The sequence below is a fragment of the Tarenaya hassleriana genome, unplaced genomic scaffold (assembly GCF_000463585.1).
Source record: "Tarenaya hassleriana unplaced genomic scaffold, ASM46358v1 Cleome8, whole genome shotgun sequence".
Taxonomy (NCBI): Eukaryota; Viridiplantae; Streptophyta; class Magnoliopsida; order Brassicales; family Cleomaceae; genus Tarenaya; species Tarenaya hassleriana.
In genome coordinates, this window is record NW_010970490.1 from 1795438 (window position 1) to 1814550 (window position 19113).

Sequence of the window (19113 nt, forward strand, 5' to 3'; positions counted from 1 at the left end):
TCCCTACAGAGATTTCTCGGCGAGGTTTACCGGACCGCCGTCTCTGCCGGTGTCCACGAAGTGCTCCATTGATTTCGACAACGACATTGTCGCTCTGTCCAAGTGAGCGTCACGCGCTTTGTCGTTTTATTCGGGGCTGTCATCTAACGTGCGCCACATCGGTCGTGCATGGGAAATGAGGCCGTGGGAATATATTAGCGTTGACTCTCTCTCTCTTTACAGAGATAAATCAATTACCTTTTTGTATTCCCTTCTGTAATCTTTCTCCTTACAAAGAAAGTGTTGTATTTTAATTATCCTGTCCTCTTTCTTTCTAAATGTGGGAACTTTTCATGCAAGGTGGAGGGGATACAGAGGACAAAAATAGAAAGAATTTGTTATTTGACTTATCATACAACATAACACAAAGAGGAGGACCCAAAAAGCTTCGTCGTTGTCGGAGAGACTCGCCCTGAGCTGTGGCTCATAAGATGTCGGATTTGATCTGTCTCTTTCATTCCTAGTTGGAGCCGAAAAATAAAAAGAAAGTGTCAAATAGGCCCAAATTAAGAGCCTGGACCGCAGAAGGAATGGGCCATTATAATTATTATTTAAAATTAAAATTAAGCTACTGGACACATAATGGGCCGAGAGATACTATTCGTTAGGCCCACAAATGATGGTAGGTGTGTTTTCGGTTCTTCTCTAGTTTTATTGCCACCGGTGACAGTGTGTGTTATTTGTTGTGGTGTGTATAAATCTGATTGGGAAAATCCTTAATGTTGAAAGATTCCGTGTTTCTATGTATTTCAGTCTCCAGATATACATGGATTCTCAAATTAGTTTAAAATGTTCATATATTTAAATAAAATTTAATGAAGAAAAAAATGATTAATGTGGAGAGAGGTAAATCAGTCATATTAGGTCCATATGCTTCCTTCCGGGCGTCACACCCTATTATCGTAAGGCTTAAGTCTCTCTTCTCTTTCATCAGAGGTAAACTTCTTCTTCTTCATGATCAGCCGATGGAAGCCGAAGATGCCAAACGGCTCTCCTTTTCCTTACTCCTGCGAATCCAACAGAATTATATGATCGTTTGTGAATTTGTGGTCTTCGGCTTTGTAAATCGGATTGAATTTGTTCTCGATACGTCACCGACGATTTTCATTTCGACTAGATTGCACGGTTTTAGATTTCGGATTTCATTGGATCTGACATCGAGACGAAGTTACACTTGTTGTGAATTCTGAACTGCTCCGAGTTTGTGGCTTAACTTCGTTTCCTCGGATCAATTGTGATCGATCCGAACAAATGTATGAATTCTCAAAAAAGGGATGTCCTGTTGGCTTCTCGTGATCGACATGATCTGCGAATTAGTGATCGATTTCTTTTGATGAAGAGGTTTAGTTTCATATTTAGGGTTTCTAAACAACGATTCTCGTGCTTTGTGGATTTGAATGCCCGATTTATTGGGATCTCTTATTCCAAAATATCTCTCTTTATTTTTCCCACATTGGTTTCCTCGAACTGGATTATCTTTTTGCTCGCCCCTGATTTGTGATTTGTGCTGCTCTTGACAAACAGGTGTTAGAGTTTTTTATTGGTAAAACATGGATTCCAGCAGGGGTCATGGTGGGATTCAGCATTTGCTTGCTGCTGAACAGGAAGCTCAGCACATTGTCAATGCCGCAAGGAATGGTAATTACGGGTTTTCTTCTTATCCTCTGTTCCCTGATAATTAAAACACTTGAGATTGTGACAGTATATTGTTTGAATTGACCTTCATCGAAGCGCATCTCTGTAAGCGTGCTTAATCATGTTGACTGACAAGATCGCTCTCTTGAGAGGGCCTTTGACAACCCCCTTGGACGAAGCTTCGTTCCAAAGTGTGAACTTCTTTTTCGCCAGGTTTCATTCGATTTTAGTATGTAATGGGTATGGAGCTCCAGATTTCTGATACTTAAGGGTGGCCTGTCATGAGACTGTTGAAGTTTTAGCATTTGGGTGATAATGCATATTCTTCATCCCCAAAGCATGATGAACACTTCGCTTATCATGACCACACGTGAGAGATTATACCGACCTGCAGCAAAAGGCTTACAAAACCACAACTTGAGATGGCTGATGTGTAGGGTTTATGCGTGTTATCTGTTCCTGGTTGCAGCAAAAATGGCAAGGCTGAAGCAAGCCAAGGAAGAGGCCGAGAAAGAGATTGCTGAATACCGAGCCCAAATGGAGCAGGAGTTCCAGAGGAAACTCACCGAGGTAAAAACAAAAACCCTTCTCATCCAACAAGATCACCATGATCCTTTTCATATAATGGCCTCTCTTAACGAACAGTAATGACAAAAAATTGTGCAAAAAAAACAGAGCAGCGGAGACTCGGGGGCGAACGTGAAGAGGCTGGAGCAAGAGACAGATGACAAAATCCATCATTTGAAGACGGAGGCTTCGAGAATTTCGAACGATGTGGTGGACATGCTTCTGAAGCATGTCACCACAGTGAAGAACTGAGTTATATGTGAAGAAGGTGGTCTTTGGGTTTCTTCTTCTGTTTGTGATGACCTTATCTGTTTCTCTCGTTGTGTTGGTGTGTAATTTTGTCGAAGTTAACTCGTTAGCGAGTTGATAACATTTGAACCTTTTCTTCAGGAAAAAGGTATCAATATATACATCGAAATAAAGTAAATTCATTCATATGTTAGGCTTTACCGAATTCCCAAGTTGGAATCCTCAGAATGTTCGGAATGGGCTTTTAAGTGTTTTGTTCTTGGGCTTACACACACGGCCCAACATTGCCTGTGCCGACAGAGCAAAGTACTGTCAGATTGTTTATATAGACACGCGTGAGAGAAGCGCGTGGAATCCACAATTCTCATAGATGCCTTCTAGGCCCATCGAATAACCTAAAGGGCCTATATTGATCGTTTAGTCAGCGACATGGTTTGGTTTGCAACGCTTTCCAGCCGGGAACGAATTCATGGGCCCTAGTCCCCTTTATAAAGGGCTCTTTCTCTTGATTTCTTCACAGTACAAAAAAAAATGAAAAAATAAAATATAAATACTTTAATTTTCACAAAAATCTCACATCAATATCTAAACTATAAAATTTTCATATAAATACCTAAATTTTTAAAAATTATATATAAATATTTAGATTTTAAAAAAAAATTCTAAATAAATATATATTTCAGATATTTTTTAAATAAAAATAGATGATATTATTAACGTATTTTTAGTTTATTTAAAAAAATTTCAAAAATCTAAATATTTATATAAAATTTTAAAAATTTTAGATATTTATATAAAAATTTTATGGTACAAATATTTATATAAGATTGTTATAAAAGTTAATTTTATATGCCATTTTCCTTACAAAAGAAAATGAGCTTGGCTTCGTCTGCAACAGAATTTTTATCATAGGCACGTGATAGTCACGTGACATTAAGTCAGTAAATTGGATTGTTCGGGTCGGGTCACGTTGACGCACCCGAAAAGAGGTCGCAGGTTCGCAGCTTCCGTGAAGGTGTCTGGGCGGAAAATTCCAAGTCATCTGAACGCAAAACGAATTTATCTTCTCCTTCGCATCAGATTGTCGCCAATCCTTTGCGGCAATTCGGGTTTGTTGTAATTCTGGAGAGAGAAGAGAGAGAGGTTTGGGGAAATTGAATCATGGGTCTCTTGGCTTATGCCGTTGCTGGTGGGGGGTTTACCGTCATGGGCGCGTGGGAGTCACTCGACTCCTCGAATCCGGATCCAACCCTGTCTCCTGGTACGGACCCTTCTTCCCCTTCGACCCAGATCAGGCCTTCTTCGGTTTCTGCGGTACCAAAACCCGTGCGATCGTCTTCCGTCGCCGTAGCTCTGTTTTCGTCTCTCTTTGTAGTAAACTCCATTTTCTCCTTCTTCAGTTCTTTCGGATCCCACGATCGAGTCGGGTCGGTGCTCCAGTTGCAGATCCTGGCGATCGCAGCTTTGTTCCTGGGATACTCCATTCTAGGCTTTCTGGTCAACTCCAAAAACGCTGCCTTTACTCTTCCGTCTTCGGTTACAAGTCTGATACTTCTGTTCGGCTTCATCGAAGAATTCTTGCTGTTCTACTTGCAAAGGAAGGATACGTCCGGAATCGAGAATCGATACTACGATCTCATGCTCGCGCCCATCGCGATCTGTGTGTTCTCGACGGTTTTAGAGCTGAAATCCGAGACGAAGGCGCATCGTTTCGCGAAATTGGGTCGCGGGATCGGTCTGATTCTGCAAGGAACGTGGTTTCTGCAAATGGGGGTATCGTTTTTCACCGGTTTGATTGCCAGTGGCTGCTCATTGCACGAGAAGAGCCGAGGGAATTTCACGATCAAGTGTAAAGGACACGACGAGTATCACAGAGCAAGGGCTATAGCAACGCTTCAGTTCAACTGCCATTTGGCTCTAATGGTCGTTTTAGCAACCGGGTTGTTCTCTATTATGGCTAACAAGTACGGATATAGCCGTGAGGATCTCTCAAATTATCGACCGCTCGGAGGTGAGATGACCCAGATGGAGAATTTAAGTTCTTTCACTCTGGATTCTGACGAGGAAGACGAGATTCGGGAAGAGAGCGCAGTGGCTAAGAAGGAGGATACGGGTTTGAATGGCTTTGGCTCACACGATTGAGGGTACAAAGCAAAGTTCATGCCTTTCTTTTGCATTTGATCGTTTTGGAAATGCTGTCGGTATATGGGAGGATTCACTTGATATGTACAACGGTTCTATTCATGTTCTAAAGCTTCTACTCTGATGGTTGTCAGCATGAAACATCAAATGTTAACTTTGTTCTTTTTCTCTGATGTTGAATGGAGAAGACTAACGTTCTGATGACTGGTAATTGAAGAGAAATTGTCTTGTGCATCGTTTGGTGTTTTGACTGGGTAACTGTGTTATGTTATGGATTGTTTGGTAATGACATATGCGCCTTACCCTTTTTATTTTTATACCGGACGCGGACTGATTCCTTTTCGCGTTTGCATACAAGGAGGGCAACTTTCTAAAAGCATCCAACTCTTGTGGGTTTCTAGACACCGAGGACATTTTGGCCCTATGTTGATCAGACAAGCAAAACTAATCCATCTTAACTGGGTTGGGAGAGAGAGAGAACTATATCTCAATCAGTGTCTTTCTTGTTTCCGACAAGCTCTATCGGTTTGGTTTAGCTCCGACCTTGAAATGGTACATGGGAAGTGGTCATTTCAGGCAATGGAAGAGGGAAAGTGACAGCATTGCCTAGTTTCTCTCGTTGTCATTGTTCGTGATATTGGTATCACACACAGGTGTTGTCTATCAGTAATTCAGTATTATCTTTTGTGGTTCACTTCGAATGCCCTTATTTCCATGGCGGAGAACAGAGAATTGCCCTTCCCCCGCAACGAATGTTGATTTCCAACTTCTTGTGGAGTTACATTGTGGATCCTTCACGCCTTTACCCGATCCTTTACAATGTGACATCCTGTCTGGCATTGTTCAAAGATGTCGGAGTTTCAAAGGGTAAGACCGACTTCTACGGATCTACTGCGCGAAGACATGGAGATGATGCTTCGTTATGCAGCTCCAGGGCTTCGAGATAACGTGGGATGAGAACGGCAAGTCTCCTCCGGAAGAAACTACATCGTCTTGCTATTCAGACTCTGCGCATGAATAATTTACTATTATACCCCTGATATTTAACGTTATTTACAATTTTACTTAAGTTAAAATTTGCCCTTCTTTTTTTTTTTTTTTCTCGCGTCTCTCGTTGCCTCTCAGTTTCACCCAGCCTCTTTCGCGTGCGTCCCCTCTCATTTGTGCAGGATTTGGAATCTGTAGATCTGTATTTCTTTCTCACGGTACGTGACTATCTCTTCGATTTTGATGTTAGAGGCTAGGATTTCGAATCCTTTTTTTGGTGGATTTTCCTGTGAATTCTTTTTGTTGGATTCGGATCCGCGACATCTGAATCCGATTTCCTAAAAGTAAGTTAATCGTTTCCGAGAGCCTAGTCATGGATTCGATATGATTGTGCCCACCAAATTTCCTATAGATCCCCTTAATTGAGTATCGGAGCTGGATTTGTTTGGAGCCTGGTCATTAGGTGTTTGTTAATGAACAATTACTGCTTTGATTATTGTGCGTGTACTGTTGTTTGGATGGTGTTCGTCAATGAACCACTACAATTCTTGATTTCTTTCCGGCTGAAAATTGATGAGATCCGTGGATTTGTTTGATGAAGATTGCAACTCTGGAATATTTACCCTTGATTTTCAATGGTTTTAAGTTCCGGTATGTTCACTCTACTTGACTTATCAATTCTCTAGAGAAGTGCATCTTTGTGGGTTACTGGTTTGCTTCAATTGACATATCGACGAGGACATATTTTTTTGGTACCTAATTCGGCTTGGCTCCCGAATCTTTGCTTATCAAAGATGCGAACATCCTCTTGCCACAATGTTGTCATAGAACGGACTCGTAAGAGAATTATACTCACTAATTGTTTATGGTCTTCTGGGAAGATAGCAGTTTTTGCTCCTTATCACTTTACACCGTTCCTGCTGGTTAGAAGTTGTCATGTTGCTTTCATATTTTCAACAACTTTCTATTCTGTGCTATTTCTTAGAGCATGTGTGCTATTTATATCGCTTATACTTACCGATTTATTTAGTGGACACCAAAAAGTTTAGCTGCATATGATTGTTTTTTTTTTGTTATCACTTGAATAATCTAGGCTATTTGCAGTTGTCTGGAGTTCTTCATTCTTCGAACATGAAAATGCTTCTTTCTTCTCATGTATGTTTGTTTATCTTTATTCGTGTTCACTCTATATTATTGTATACTCATTTCTTGCCTAGGGAGCGAATCACAAAAAGCAACATTTATGCGTACTGATAATAATACTTGTGTATCTTGAGTTATTTTCCCGTGAATTTATATGTAAAGTCTCTACAATTTTACGAAGCTGTGTTTGTTAATCGTGTTTTCATATACTACATCTTGCTTCCGGTCAGATCTGTATTGTGCATCTTTAATGTGTGCTAACCAGAACTCTGTAATCATTAGTCCGCTGTGTTTGTGTCGGTTTGAGAATGTTTCAAGTAAGATTTTTAGCCAATCTCGTAGTTAGATGCACTCTGCTTGCCTCAAGTGCTCATCCAGAATTTTTACTATTTGGATTATCTTTTTATGTGCATTTTACCAGAACGGATATTCTAATTCCATAAATCATGGAATGTACTTTGGTCACAGGGAAAACATTCTTGAAACATGCCTGCCCAAAAGATCGAAACGGGTCATGAGGACATGGTCCATGATGTGCAGATGGATTACTATGGGAAGCGTGTAGCCACTGCCTCATCTGACTGCACGATCAAGATAATTGGCGTGAACAGCAGTGGTGGATCGCAGCACCTAGCTACCTTGACAGGACACAGGGGTCCCGTCTGGCAGGTTGCTTGGGCTCATCCAAAGTTTGGTTCGATCTTGGCTTCGTGTTCATATGATGGACAAGTCACAATCTGGAAGGAAGGTAACCAAAACGAATGGACACAGGCTCATGTCTTCACCGAGCATAAGTCATCAGTGAACTCTATCGCGTGGGCACCCCATGAACTCGGGCTCTCCTTGGCATGTGGTTCATCTGATGGAAACATATCGGTTTTCACAGCCAGGGCTGACGGTGGCTGGGACACGACTAGGATAGACCAAGCCCACCCGGTCGGCGTCACTTCAGTCTCATGGGCACCATCCACAGCCCCAGGTGCCCTTGTTGGTTCTGGTCTGCTTGAGCCGGTTTACAAGCTAGCATCTGGTGGGTGCGACAACACCGTGAAAGTGTGGAAACTCTACAACGGGTCGTGGAAGATGGACTGTTTCCCGGCTCTACAGATGCACAGTGACTGGGTCAGGGACGTGGCATGGGCGCCGAACTTGGGTCTGCCGAAATCCACAATAGCGAGTGCTTCACAAGACGGGACAGTGGTGATATGGACAGTGGGGAAGGAAGGTGAGCAATGGGAAGGTAAGGTTCTGAAGGATTTCAAGACGCCGGTGTGGAGAGTCTCATGGTCGTTGACCGGTAACTTGTTGGCAGTCTCGGACGGCAACAACAACGTTACCTTGTGGAAAGAAGCTGTTGATGGTGAATGGCAACAAGTGAGTGTTGTCGAGCCCTAGGTTTGGTTTTGATCTCTCTTAAACCCAGACAAATTTTTTTCCCGTTACAGACCGGTTTTGACTGGGAACATCATGGTATTTGGTTATCTCTAAATACGTACCAGAAAACTTCTTGGTGGATGTTATATTTATCTGTATTTGATTTCGCTTCAATGATAACTAGCAGCAGTGCCTCTTATTGAAGAACAAATAACATACAGAACAGACGGGCTGGATATCTTAATGGATCTTGTGGTATATTGGGCTTTAGAAAACCCCCCACTGACAAATCCTGATTACTTAAATAAAATAATAATCATTAAAATATTGCAATATATATATGTAAGAGAAAATGGAGGGGAAAAAGCAGAAAGATTCTTTGATATCAACGCTTGTCACGCAGCCACACAACGGGAGAGAGAGAGAGAGTCCAGACGCTCATTTATGGCTGCCGCATCAGCTCGAGCGTTCATGCTCTCCCGTATCACTGATCTGTCACGCAAGAAGCCTATCCTGCATCCTCCGCGTCCTACTTCTCCGCCTTCACCGTCGCTTTCTCCTTGCCGGTTACCGAACCGCGCCATTTCATCCGGCGTCATCAGCTGTCTCAGCGGCGGCGGAGTCTCATCCGACGATTCCTACGTCTCCACGCGCCGGTCGAGGTTGGACCGAGGTTTTGCTGTTATCGCCAACATGGTGACCCGGATCGAGCCGCTTGATACGTCCGTCATCTCCAAAGGCATTTCGGATTCGGCTAAGGATTCGATGAAAGAGACGATATCTTCTATGCTTGGGCTCCTTCCCTCAGATCAGTTCTCCGTCTCTGTCACCGTCTCCGAGCAGCCTCTGCATCGCCTTCTCATTTCTTCGATCATCACCGGGTAAATTTCGGTCACTTGGTCCCATTTCTTGTTCACCAAACTCTGTATAGATTGACCGTGGAAAATTTCGATCTGTCTATCTGATCATTCCTTGCATATATATAGGGGAATTTCGATCATCTTCGTCTGCACAACGTAATTTAGAGATTGGCTTCTTATGATTGCCTTTTTTTTTCATGTCGTGAATTTTTAGTTATACATTGTGGAATGCGGAATACCGTGTATCCTTGACGAGGAATTTGGATATACCGGTTGATGCAAGACAGAAGGAAGAAGAACTTCCGAAGGAACATGCCAGATGTGGTTCGGAGGAGGCAGTGAATGAGAAACTAAGGAATTGTTTTGAGGAATTGGAAAGGATGAGTCCACAGGTGCTTGGGGATCTATCACCTGACTCGTTGAAATATATCCAACGATTACAGTCTGATTTATGTAGCATGAAGGAGGTAATATCAGATTCATGTGTGAATTTCAGGTTCTGCAGTCTCTTATTTGTCCATAAGCTAATTTCATCGCTTGATACGAATGAACTATGGTATGCCTGTCAAGTTCCTTCTGTTATTGAGTGTTTCTGTAGGTTTTTGAACATGGATTGATGTTAGAATCTTGTTACTTTCAGGAGGATTAGAAGTTATGTCTGTTGATAAGAATTTCACAGTGCTGGCTCAAACTGAGAAGACTTTTGGAAGTAAAATTCTTGGTAGTAGTAGTTGTTAGCATGTGTCTTGCCGTGTTGAATCTCACCATACTGTGGTCGCTTGTTGCAAGCTTGTCCTCAGTGGCTTATGGTCCCTATGATTTTGGTTCCTGTGACTTGGTTGATTTGAATATCCATTACTGTTGCGGCTGCTACTGTTTTATTTCTCATTTCTTTAGTAATGGATGAATGGTTGTTTCTGATACTTTTGAGTTCTTATTAATTTTTTTATCATATGTATTTTTTTCAGGAATTAGATGCCCAAAAGAAGAAAACTCTGCATATAGAAAGTGGGAAGGGAAATAAAAATGATTTGTTGGAGTATCTACGCTCCTTAGATCCTGAGATGGTAATAAACTTAAGGTTTCCTTGATGTTCATCCTCCTCAGCATCGTAGTTTTCAAAATTTCTTGGTAACATATAAAATATAAATTCATGTTTATAGGTGACTGAGTTATCTCGACCATCATCACCAGAGGTGGAGGAGATCATAAACCAACTTGTCCAAAATGTGTTGCTGAAGATCGTTGAAGACAAGACCAACTCAGATTTTGTTCGAGATGCTTTCTTAAGGACTACAGAGGGTAACCAAGATGGTGGCAGTGGAACTTGTAGAATAGTGGACACATCTCGGGATTATCTTGCAAAGCTCCTCTTTTGGTAAGTTTTTCGAGCTCTTACCTATCCTAAAACACTTGTCTGTTGAGATTATTGCTTTCAAAAGGCTGACAAGGTGGGAAGATTTTGGAGCGGCTCAGTTTTCACTTGACTACAAACTGTATCTCCAAGATTTTGGAATGGAGGTGGTTTCACATTCTGTATTAAAAATGATTGCTGCTGGTGGCGGTGGTTTCAGGTGTATGCTAATGGGACATCATATAAGAGGGTTGGAGAATAGATTGCATCTCAGTTGTGCTGTTGGGTTGCTGTAAATCACACCTTCTGCAAAGGAGAGGAACTCACACACACACGCACAATGTCAATGTATATTCCCCTTTGCCTGACCCTTCTCTCCCATTTTTAATTTTGTTTTGTCAATTCATAATCTTCCTCCAGTTTTTACTTTTTTTTTTAAATTTATAGTTCTTCCAATTAGAGTTGAGTTTGTATATACAGATATATCAAGTCTGATAGGAAGATGACTAAGAGGAATGAAGGTAAGTGTCGGGCATTTCCTATTATAATAGATCAATAAAGCCAATATCCTTGTTTGTGCAGAGCATTCTTCAACCCATTTGATCAATTGTTGTCCCCTCCGAGAAATCCACTTGATCAAGTTATGTCCATATGTTTATTGCTTATGGCATATGGGTTGTTATCGTATGACACTTCTTAGGTTGCCGTATGGACAAGGAAAGGCAAGAAGTTAAAAGAGGTGGATTGCATATATATATATATCGAGATGGAGAGAGCGGTTAGGGCTCTTCCCACACAAGAAGCGTGTCCCTCACAACACCATAACAAAGTCGTCACACATTACCTGCCATATTCCCCCCTTCCCTTCTTCCCTTCTCTCTGATCTCTTTTTCTTCTGGGATTCAAATCAACAGAGCTCAAAAATGGGGCTTCACCCAGTGTCGGAGGCGACTGAGCAGAGCCCCTTCGGCTCTCTCTCCGCCGATGAATTCTACAACCGCCACTCTGTTAGCCACTCCTCCGCCTTTGTCACCAATCCTCGTGGCCTCAAGCTCTTCACCCAGTGGTGGTCTCCACTTTCCGGCCGACCCCTTGGCTTGGTGGCCGTCGTCCACGGCTTCACCAGCGAGTCAAGCTGGTTCCTCCAGCTCACATCTGTCCTCTTCGCCAAATCCGGCTTCCTCACCTGCGCCATCGACCACCAAGGCCACGGCTTCTCCGACGGCCTCATCACTCATATCCCCGACATCAACCCTGTTGTCGACGACTGCATCTCCTTCTTCGACGATTTCCGTAGCCGCCACGTGCCTCCCCACCTCCCCTCCTTCCTCTACTCAGAGTCACTCGGTGGTGCCATCGCTATCTACATCACTCTCCGCCAGAAAACCCTATGGGACGGACTCATCCTCAATGGGGCCATGTGTGGGATCAGCCCCAAGTTCAAACCTCCATGGCCATTGGAGCACCTCCTCTCACTCGTCGCCACCCTCGTCCCCACTTGGCATGTCATCCCCACCCGTGGCTCCATCGCCGGTGTGTCCTTCAAGGAACCGTGGAAGAAGAAACTCGCTCTGGCTAGCCCTCGGAGGACTGTGGCTCGACCACGTGCCGCCACCGCCTATGAGCTCATGCGTGTCTGCAGGGATCTGCAGGGGCAGTTCCACGAGGTTGAGGTTCCTTTCCTGATCGTCCATGGTGGCGATGACGTGGTCTGTGACCCGTCCTGCGTGGAGGAGCTTCACCGGCGAGCCATGAGCGTTGATAAGACCATCAAGATCTATCCTGGGATGTGGCATCAGCTCATCGGAGAGGCTGAGGAAGACGTCGATAAGGTTTTCGCGGACATTTTGGATTGGCTAAATACTCGAACTGAGACTGTCGCTGTCGATGGTGGCGCTTAGGCCTCTGAAGTATATCATGAAACAAATAATCAATCAACAATGGGCATTCGTCAATTTGCGTGAAACTTTCCGAGAACTTTGTAGGCGAGAATATAATATAAAAATAATAAAGGAAAAAGGAAAGGTCTTTGCAATATATTTTATACGGCAATCATGAGAGGATATGGACCAACATCTATAAGGAAAAGGACTTACTTTTGTTGGCCGATCTATATACAAAGAACGAGGCATCCTCTCTCCTCTATATTTACAACCACCAATTCTTTAAGCACACCTAACGTTTGAACTTAACCATTACATACGAAGGCATATACACAAGCTAACAAGGGAAGTGAAGCTAAAAGACGAGCAAGTAACCGCCCTTTCTCCTCGACCTTCCTTGGGTAAGAGTAAGAAATATCAGAACCTAATCCAGACAGCATCCAAAGCCGTCACGGATCAGAGAACCAAAGACACAATAGGGAGAATGGATTCTAGAGTTCCTCTCCCTCCAGATAGTGCAAATCATGATCTAAATACCTCACTGTAGTGTATACCTCGTTGGTATCCTCGTTCTCCTTCCCATACGTGTCCAAGATATCCAAGAAGGATTTATAGAAAAGCTCATCGTGTTGGATTGAATATATTGGAGTAATGACAGATCATAATAGAATTCCAACATTGATTTTATTCACAAAGGTTACGGCTTCTTCAAATTCAACAATCTAACGGAGCTTCATCTTCATCGAGTGCTATTTTATATCCCTCAGGCAAAAAGGTGTTAAAGCCACGGATCAAATTGCTATGTCCCTTGAACAACTCCTTCACCCGTGCAACCACACCAGCTGTGTCCGCCCTGCCAAAGCAAAACACAAGATCATGCAGCTTCTCTCTTCTTCTTTCATTCTCAGCACTTGAGACAAAAACCAAAGTCTTTACCTTCCATGTTTAAAGTCTTTCATAACCTCAATGAACATATCATATTTCTCCCCCTGATCCAGAAGCACCTCCTTCACTTCATTCAGGTATCTTAAAGCATCAATCGCTGTCAACCTCCGAGAGCCACTTCCTCCTCCTCCACCAGTAGGGATCTGAGATCTGCCCAACAAAAACCCTAATCAACCAGTAAATCTTGAAACGACCATAAACCCTCCGGTAAACCTCGTGGCTAGAGATTTGAATTTTCAAGTGACGAAGCAGGAACTCACGATTCTCCTCGAGCATAATCCAAAAGACATTCGAATGGAGTCCCAGAGGCATGTAAATCATCTCTTATCCGCTTCATTTCTGCGAAAAAAAGTACACGGTCAGAGGAAACCTACTTTCTGGCAGTCAAGATTTTCCCAAGAAAATAACGGAAAAGGACGAAACACGAACCTCAGATTCTTGAATCAGAGTGGAATCACCGACGAAAGTACATAAAGTATAGAACGGATAATTCCGGCGAAGCTTTAAATTTCCAAGCTTACATACAACAATGAAGAAGGTTTCTGATGATGCTGGACAAGAACAAGAACACGGAGAAAGATGGAGACGAATGTGCGCGCGTGCGAGAGAGAGAGAGGAGAGGAAGTTGAGAATTTTCGAATATGGGAAGAAAAGGCTGGCGGGGGTTCATATAGCTTCATTTTGGGCCGAGAAGTTCAATATTTAGCCCATACAATTTTATTTGGGCCTTCACTTCGTCCGTTAGGCCTTTTTATTTTTATTTCATTAGAATGATTTATTATATAACAATCGAGCCGATTGATATTGAGCCCATTAAGTATTCATATAACCATTTACATTATCCGAATTAGAAAGCCATTCTATTGAGCTGCGGAGGCCTATTTGTAGGCCCATTTCATAAATTTAGGGCTTTTACTATATAAGCCCAGGCTACTTACAACAAGTGGCCGTTCTTTTGAGCTTAAAATAACCAATGATGTTTAATGGGCTTTGTTGCTTAATGGGCTCGGCCCACATCTGCCTATAGTTCGTTCACTCTGATAGCCGTTGATATTCCAAGTCATTTGCAGTCTGCAGATTGAAGAATCTCACTGTGGTCGTTATTAAAATTAGGCATTATTGCATTCGTTTATTTTGAAACTCTCTACAATATCATGTTATTTTAAATAACACGTATTCATTTAAATTTATTTGATTATCGATACAAAATAATGCTTGTACATTTGTTTTGTCTTTTGGTTCGATTGGGTATATCATCAATTTATTCTAACAAAAGCTCTAATAAATCCAATAATCAAAATTTCAGAGGTATTGGTTGGTCAAATTGAAGAGATTTCCTTTCAAACGAGGAAAGAAACATTCAAACATGGGTGGAGTCAAAATATTGTTGTTTTGGTCTTGGTCGTCACAAGACTTTGTATAGACTATATATATATATAGAGAGCTTTGTGTGTGTGTGTGTGTATAGATGATCCAACTAACTCTATATGTACGGAATTTGCCTTTTATATGGAGATTATATGTCATTCGGCATTTGCTTTATCTTTAATCACGTGGGAGATTTGACTAATAACACATCAGGTGGACCCTCGTTAACACGCAATGGGCAAAGCCCGTGTACATTTTTATCTCTAAAAATGGACAAAAAAATAAATCATATGTTTATCTTTTCTTTAAAAAAAAAATCGAATAAATAGATTAAATTGCGAAGCAACTGAATATACAGATTTTTTTTAACAACGTGAATGTGATAGTTTTGTGCGATTCCTTTTTTATAAAATTTATTGTTTTACTAATTAAGATATAAAATTAATAATCTATAGAAGTAAAGTATTTATAGCACTATCAACTTGTGTTGTGTAATATTTCATATAAAACATGTCAATAATAAAACCTCCCTCAGATAACGATTGTTCGCACAAATTAACTCTTGTCCCGTGGTATAAATAATACATATTAATATGTGTATATGTATATGATTGGGTCAAATAATCATCATAGATCTAAAGTGCAGTTGCCATTTGCATTTAAATAAGTTTATGAAAGGAAACGCAACTAGTATAGCCCCACTTGCTCTAAAATACATGCATAAACAAAACAATAATATTCGTTCGGATTGGAAAGAAGTGTGAAAACGTGACGAACCGCGTTCTCATTTCATTTTTATTAAAACTGTATTATAAAAAATGTAAATGAACCCTAAATAGCCCTCTATATATATATATATATATATATGTGGAACCGTCGGTCCAAGCGTTGTGAGACAAAATGACAGGAATTTGAGGGGATTCATGTCGCAGGAGAGATGGCACCATTGCATGTGAATTAAGGTACACGGAGTGTTAATTTCTGCATCTATTTGCTTGCGCATATTATCTGTACATGTGAATGATCAATGTGAGCATGAAAAATGCATAAATTTCAGTTGTAATGAGCTTTTCGATCGATAAACATAGGCACGTGCATGATATGTTGATGTATGCATACGCCTATACAATAGCACACTATATATGTATGCATGCATGTGAATATGTATATACATGTGCGTGAGTGTCTGTGTGATATGTATGAAGATCTGCAGGAGAACGCAGACATGGTAATGGTGCCATCTTCCTGTGACACGAAACCCCCTGAAAAATTCCAATGGATGCTTCATTTCATTTGATCTACTCTCCCTATCTCTCTCTCTCTCTCTCTCTATATATATATATATATTTATGAATTCTGCTGTATAACCATGTTCCCTTGATAAAAGAAGAAGATGATCTCAGATGAATCTCGTCTAACCCCCAAACATTTTCACCGGGAAATGCATCATACATACACAAGACCCAGAAGCTATACAAACACAGCCATCGTCAAGAATCAGAATCCACATCCGTTCTTTGTCCCTTTTGTATGATTCCCCTCACTATGTTCACTTTCTCTTCTGTATCCTGTTTCTGTATACATAAAACTAGTTTTTGATCATTTGTCCTTTCTCCTATCACTTGCACTGCCTCGGCCTGAAATTCTCAGTTGCTAACAAATGGCTTATAAGACTCTCGAGCCGTTTGGCCCCGGCACCAGGCCTCACGGCTGAGGTGTCACCGGTGATAGAACAAGGGTCACTTCCGTTTTCCCTGGATCCAATACACCAGCCGCCAGGTGTGACCATCCCAGGATTCCTGAGCAATAGTTCTGAGTCGATCGTATCAAGAACAAGTTCATCCCTCCTGAACTTTCGGGCAAAGGGGGCATTGCTTTCCACCATTCTGTCAAAGTCTTTGAGGGTGAGATGGTGAGGGTGCTGCTTTGGGGGGTGGTCCCATGATATGAAGTGAAGGTCGCTGTTCACGGTCGTATTCCGGAACTCTTGAGCATTGCAGATCACGGTGTGGAAGTAGCCTTCGGGTGATGAGAGGAAGTTTGCATAGTACATTAGGACAATCCGTGGAAGGTTGTCCCATCCCCAGATGAAATAGTCCACGAAAGGCCTTGACAGCACCATCCACGCAGATCCTGCAGAATCAAATCAGCTATGCATATCAAGTTTAAACCATCAAGACCCGAGATTCTTCCTTCAACAGCGAATCAAATCAGCTATGGTGCTTCATGTTCCAGTCGAAACATCAGAGGCCAAAAAGATGACATCTTTTCGATTTTTCTAACATGGTGGCAAGTAGGAATTGTATCACTATGAGCCACCCCACATAAATCTACACATGGCTGGAGAAAAGCTCAGATTCTAGAGCTTATCGATGGAGCCATCAGCTCAAACATCCTAAAGTTGAGATACACATCCTGCATCTTCAGTCCCATTCAATACGGTATATGATTAAACCAGACATTGCTGCTATTCAGATCATAACGCCTACGCATACACACATATGTATAAATATCCCATCCAGATATGGATCATGGATTCTTTTTCTTTTGCCTATTATGAACACTCTATTCATCATCCAGCAACTTCCAGATATAAACAAACATATACCCCTATATGCTCATTGCTCACCTGTGTAGAGTTTGAATGCCGTGGGCACACTCCTCTTCTGCGTCACCCAGAAAACATCCGCTTTCTTGGACATGTACAATCCCGGATCGATGATTATCGGCTTTGCTCTGTGATTCCTACAGATTTCCAAAACCCAACACAGAATCTTAGGATGGCGTCCGAAAGGGACTTTTTTTTGGGGGGGGTGCACAGTTCATAGCAATACTCACTCTTTCTGCCTCAAGGCCCACCCAAATCGATGAAGTTGAGGTCCCGAGGCAAATACGAGAATGTGTGCAACAGATCTGAGTCGAATCAAAACGAACGCAGATAAGAACAACATGGATCCAATTCCATGGATAGTGGGGGAATTTCATCGAAAAGGAGAAAGGGTTTTACCGTCCTGCGTGACGAGAGGGTAATCGGAAGCGCTGAGATTGATGAACCAATCCCATTTACCCCCTTCTCGGAGCAAAATCGCCGCCGCATGAAGCGTATTGGCGACCATTGTCGGGCCACGGTACGTCACCAAGTTCGCCTTCGTGATCATCCGAACATTCTGGAACTTTCGGAACAAGGTGTGATTCGCGACGAACTCACTGAGATCCAGCCGTTCTTCCGGCGACGATTCCCGGTCGAGATGAACAACGTACTGGTTGTTCGGATGGTAAAGCGCCATTAACGTCCGCTTGAGCATATCGCCGTCCCTGGCGGAGCCGGAGATGAGATAAGCGAATCGCGGCGGCGGAGGCAAGGCGGAGACTTGCAAGGGCTTGATCTTGGACTCGACGAACACGGAGGATCCGAATCCATACATAGAAACGGAGCGGTAAAACGGGATTAAATGGGTTCTTCCGGGGGAGGAAGCTAAGCTTGTGAGGAACAAGAGCAACAGAGAGAAAATGAATCCGATCGCCAATGGCAGAACCCATTTCCGTTCCACGCCTTGCTGGTGCCGAACGTGCATGCAATAGCTCTTCAATTTCTTCATTTGGAATCCTAATCGGACCCGAGAATGGATCGAAAAGGGTTGGAATCGTACCCAAGAGCTCCAAACCTGAAGAAAAATTACTTCTTGGGCGTTACAGATCAATCTGGGATGAAGGAAAGCTTCAGTTGTTGGAGTGTTTGGGTTTAGTTTTGGAACGTGCGGAAAAAAAAAACTCGTGTTCTTTGTCATCGCTTTCGTCTTTTATATATATATATATATATATATTGCATATCATTCTTGATTTTATTTTCTTTCTATTTTATTTTAAAAATCTATAGTATTTTTTGATACTCACAATCCCTTTCTTCTATATTCCGATTTTTTTTTCATAAAATAATGGATATAAAGGAAAAAATATTAATATTTACAATCAGAAATTTATATAATCAGAATACTCTCTGATCTTTCGAGTAACTTATATACCTCAATAGTAAAAATCATAATTATGGATGATGCCAGTTTTATTTTGTGTTGGAAATCTAAATCCATATTATTTATGTTTTTTAAAAAATATACTAATGTTGATGGTTGGTGAAAGTCTCCAATATATATATATATATATATATATATATTTGGCATGGGAGTTAATGCGGTTGGAGACTATACATGTAAATAAATCCACGAGTGTAAGGGAAGTACTTAAAATGAAGAATTTCATACATTGATAAAAAAAATTAGCGTTCCAAACAAATGGAAAATCATTTACCATAATGTACAAATAAATTAAATTCCACTGCATATATATTGTTAGATTAACTCAAATTCTTTCATGGGTGTCGTGGTTCTTTAAAAAAAAACTAACTAAATCATTGCTTGATGAGGTTGTTCAAAATGCAATTAATAAAAAAGAACCCATAATGTTTTTTTAGATCCATTAATGTCTCTTTGGGATTATTAGAATGGTTTTTGAGGGATTATTTTATTTTCCGATAAAACAAATACAAAACACACACATATATATATATATA

At 41.5% G+C, this 19113-nt stretch overlaps 7 protein-coding genes and 1 pseudogene across 11 annotated transcripts in view; 6 read left to right on the top strand and 2 right to left on the bottom strand.

The window, feature by feature from the left end:
- The window catches only part of LOC104802406, a 1775-nt gene extending 1479 nt beyond the window's left edge, over window positions 1–296 (top strand). Inside the window, exon 2 of the mRNA XM_010526008.2 lies at window positions 1–296. Coding sequence (XP_010524310.1) covers window positions 1–106 — 106 coding nt within the window. The 3' untranslated portion in view covers window positions 107–296.
- Window positions 297–869: 573 nt separating this feature from the next.
- On the top strand, window positions 870–2678 carry LOC104802409 (V-type proton ATPase subunit G1-like). 2 transcript variants are annotated; one of them, XM_010526011.1, is made up of 4 exons: window positions 870–975; window positions 1564–1677; window positions 2144–2244; window positions 2350–2678. In XM_010526011.1, exons 2-4 carry the CDS (start codon window positions 1590–1592, stop codon window positions 2491–2493), a joined length of 333 nt encoding a protein of 110 aa, XP_010524313.1. In that variant the 5' UTR covers window positions 870–975; window positions 1564–1589; the 3' UTR covers window positions 2494–2678. The 2 variants fall into 2 exon arrangements, with proteins under 2 accessions (XP_010524313.1, XP_010524314.1); XM_010526012.2 differs by lacking the exons at window positions 870–975; window positions 1564–1677 and adding an exon at window positions 1699–2044.
- An 800-nt stretch (window positions 2679–3478) lies between these two features.
- LOC104802410 lies at window positions 3479–4833 on the top strand. Its single transcript, XM_010526013.1, has one exon. The coding sequence runs from the start codon at window positions 3652–3654 to the stop codon at window positions 4630–4632; it is 981 nt and encodes a 326-aa protein (XP_010524315.1). The 5' UTR covers window positions 3479–3651; the 3' UTR covers window positions 4633–4833.
- Window positions 4834–5729: 896 nt separating this feature from the next.
- Window positions 5730–8335, top strand: LOC104802411 (protein transport protein SEC13 homolog B-like). Its single transcript, XM_010526015.2, has 2 exons — window positions 5730–5837; window positions 7231–8335. Exon 2 carries the CDS (start codon window positions 7249–7251, stop codon window positions 8155–8157), a length of 909 nt encoding a protein of 302 aa, XP_010524317.1. The 5' UTR covers window positions 5730–5837; window positions 7231–7248; the 3' UTR covers window positions 8158–8335.
- Window positions 8336–8499: 164 nt separating this feature from the next.
- LOC104802412 lies at window positions 8500–10931 on the top strand. Of its 2 annotated transcripts, XR_770046.1 has the most exons (6): window positions 8500–9017; window positions 9211–9463; window positions 9965–10063; window positions 10160–10374; window positions 10571–10698; window positions 10831–10931. XR_770046.1 is itself a non-coding variant. In XM_010526016.1 (5 exons), the coding sequence occupies exons 1-5, from the start codon at window positions 8581–8583 to the stop codon at window positions 10644–10646; spliced, it is 1080 nt and encodes a 359-aa protein (XP_010524318.1). In that variant the 5' UTR covers window positions 8500–8580; the 3' UTR covers window positions 10647–10931. The 2 variants fall into 2 exon arrangements, 1 of the variants encoding a protein (XP_010524318.1); XM_010526016.1 differs by having other exon boundaries at window positions 10571–10931.
- Window positions 10932–11131: 200 nt separating this feature from the next.
- Window positions 11132–12387, top strand: LOC104802414 (caffeoylshikimate esterase). Its single transcript, XM_010526020.1, has one exon. It carries the CDS (start codon window positions 11274–11276, stop codon window positions 12249–12251), a length of 978 nt encoding a protein of 325 aa, XP_010524322.1. The 5' UTR covers window positions 11132–11273; the 3' UTR covers window positions 12252–12387.
- Window positions 12388–12399: 12 nt separating this feature from the next.
- Window positions 12400–13891, bottom strand: LOC104802413 (paired amphipathic helix protein Sin3-like 2). 3 transcript variants are annotated; one of them, XM_010526018.2, is made up of 4 exons: window positions 13608–13891; window positions 13439–13517; window positions 13170–13344; window positions 12400–13086 (listed from the first exon to the last, which is right to left on the bottom strand). In XM_010526018.2, exons 2-4 carry the CDS (start codon window positions 13497–13499, stop codon window positions 12948–12950), a joined length of 375 nt encoding a protein of 124 aa, XP_010524320.1. In that variant the 5' UTR covers window positions 13500–13517; window positions 13608–13891; the 3' UTR covers window positions 12400–12947. The 3 variants fall into 3 exon arrangements, with proteins under 3 accessions (XP_010524320.1, XP_010524321.1, XP_010524319.1); XM_010526017.2 differs by having other exon boundaries at window positions 12405–13086; window positions 13170–13328; XM_010526019.2 differs by having other exon boundaries at window positions 12401–13086; window positions 13170–13328; window positions 13439–13891.
- A 2036-nt stretch (window positions 13892–15927) lies between these two features.
- LOC104802415 lies at window positions 15928–18315 on the bottom strand (annotated as a pseudogene).
- Between the last annotated feature and the right edge of the window lie 798 nt (window positions 18316–19113).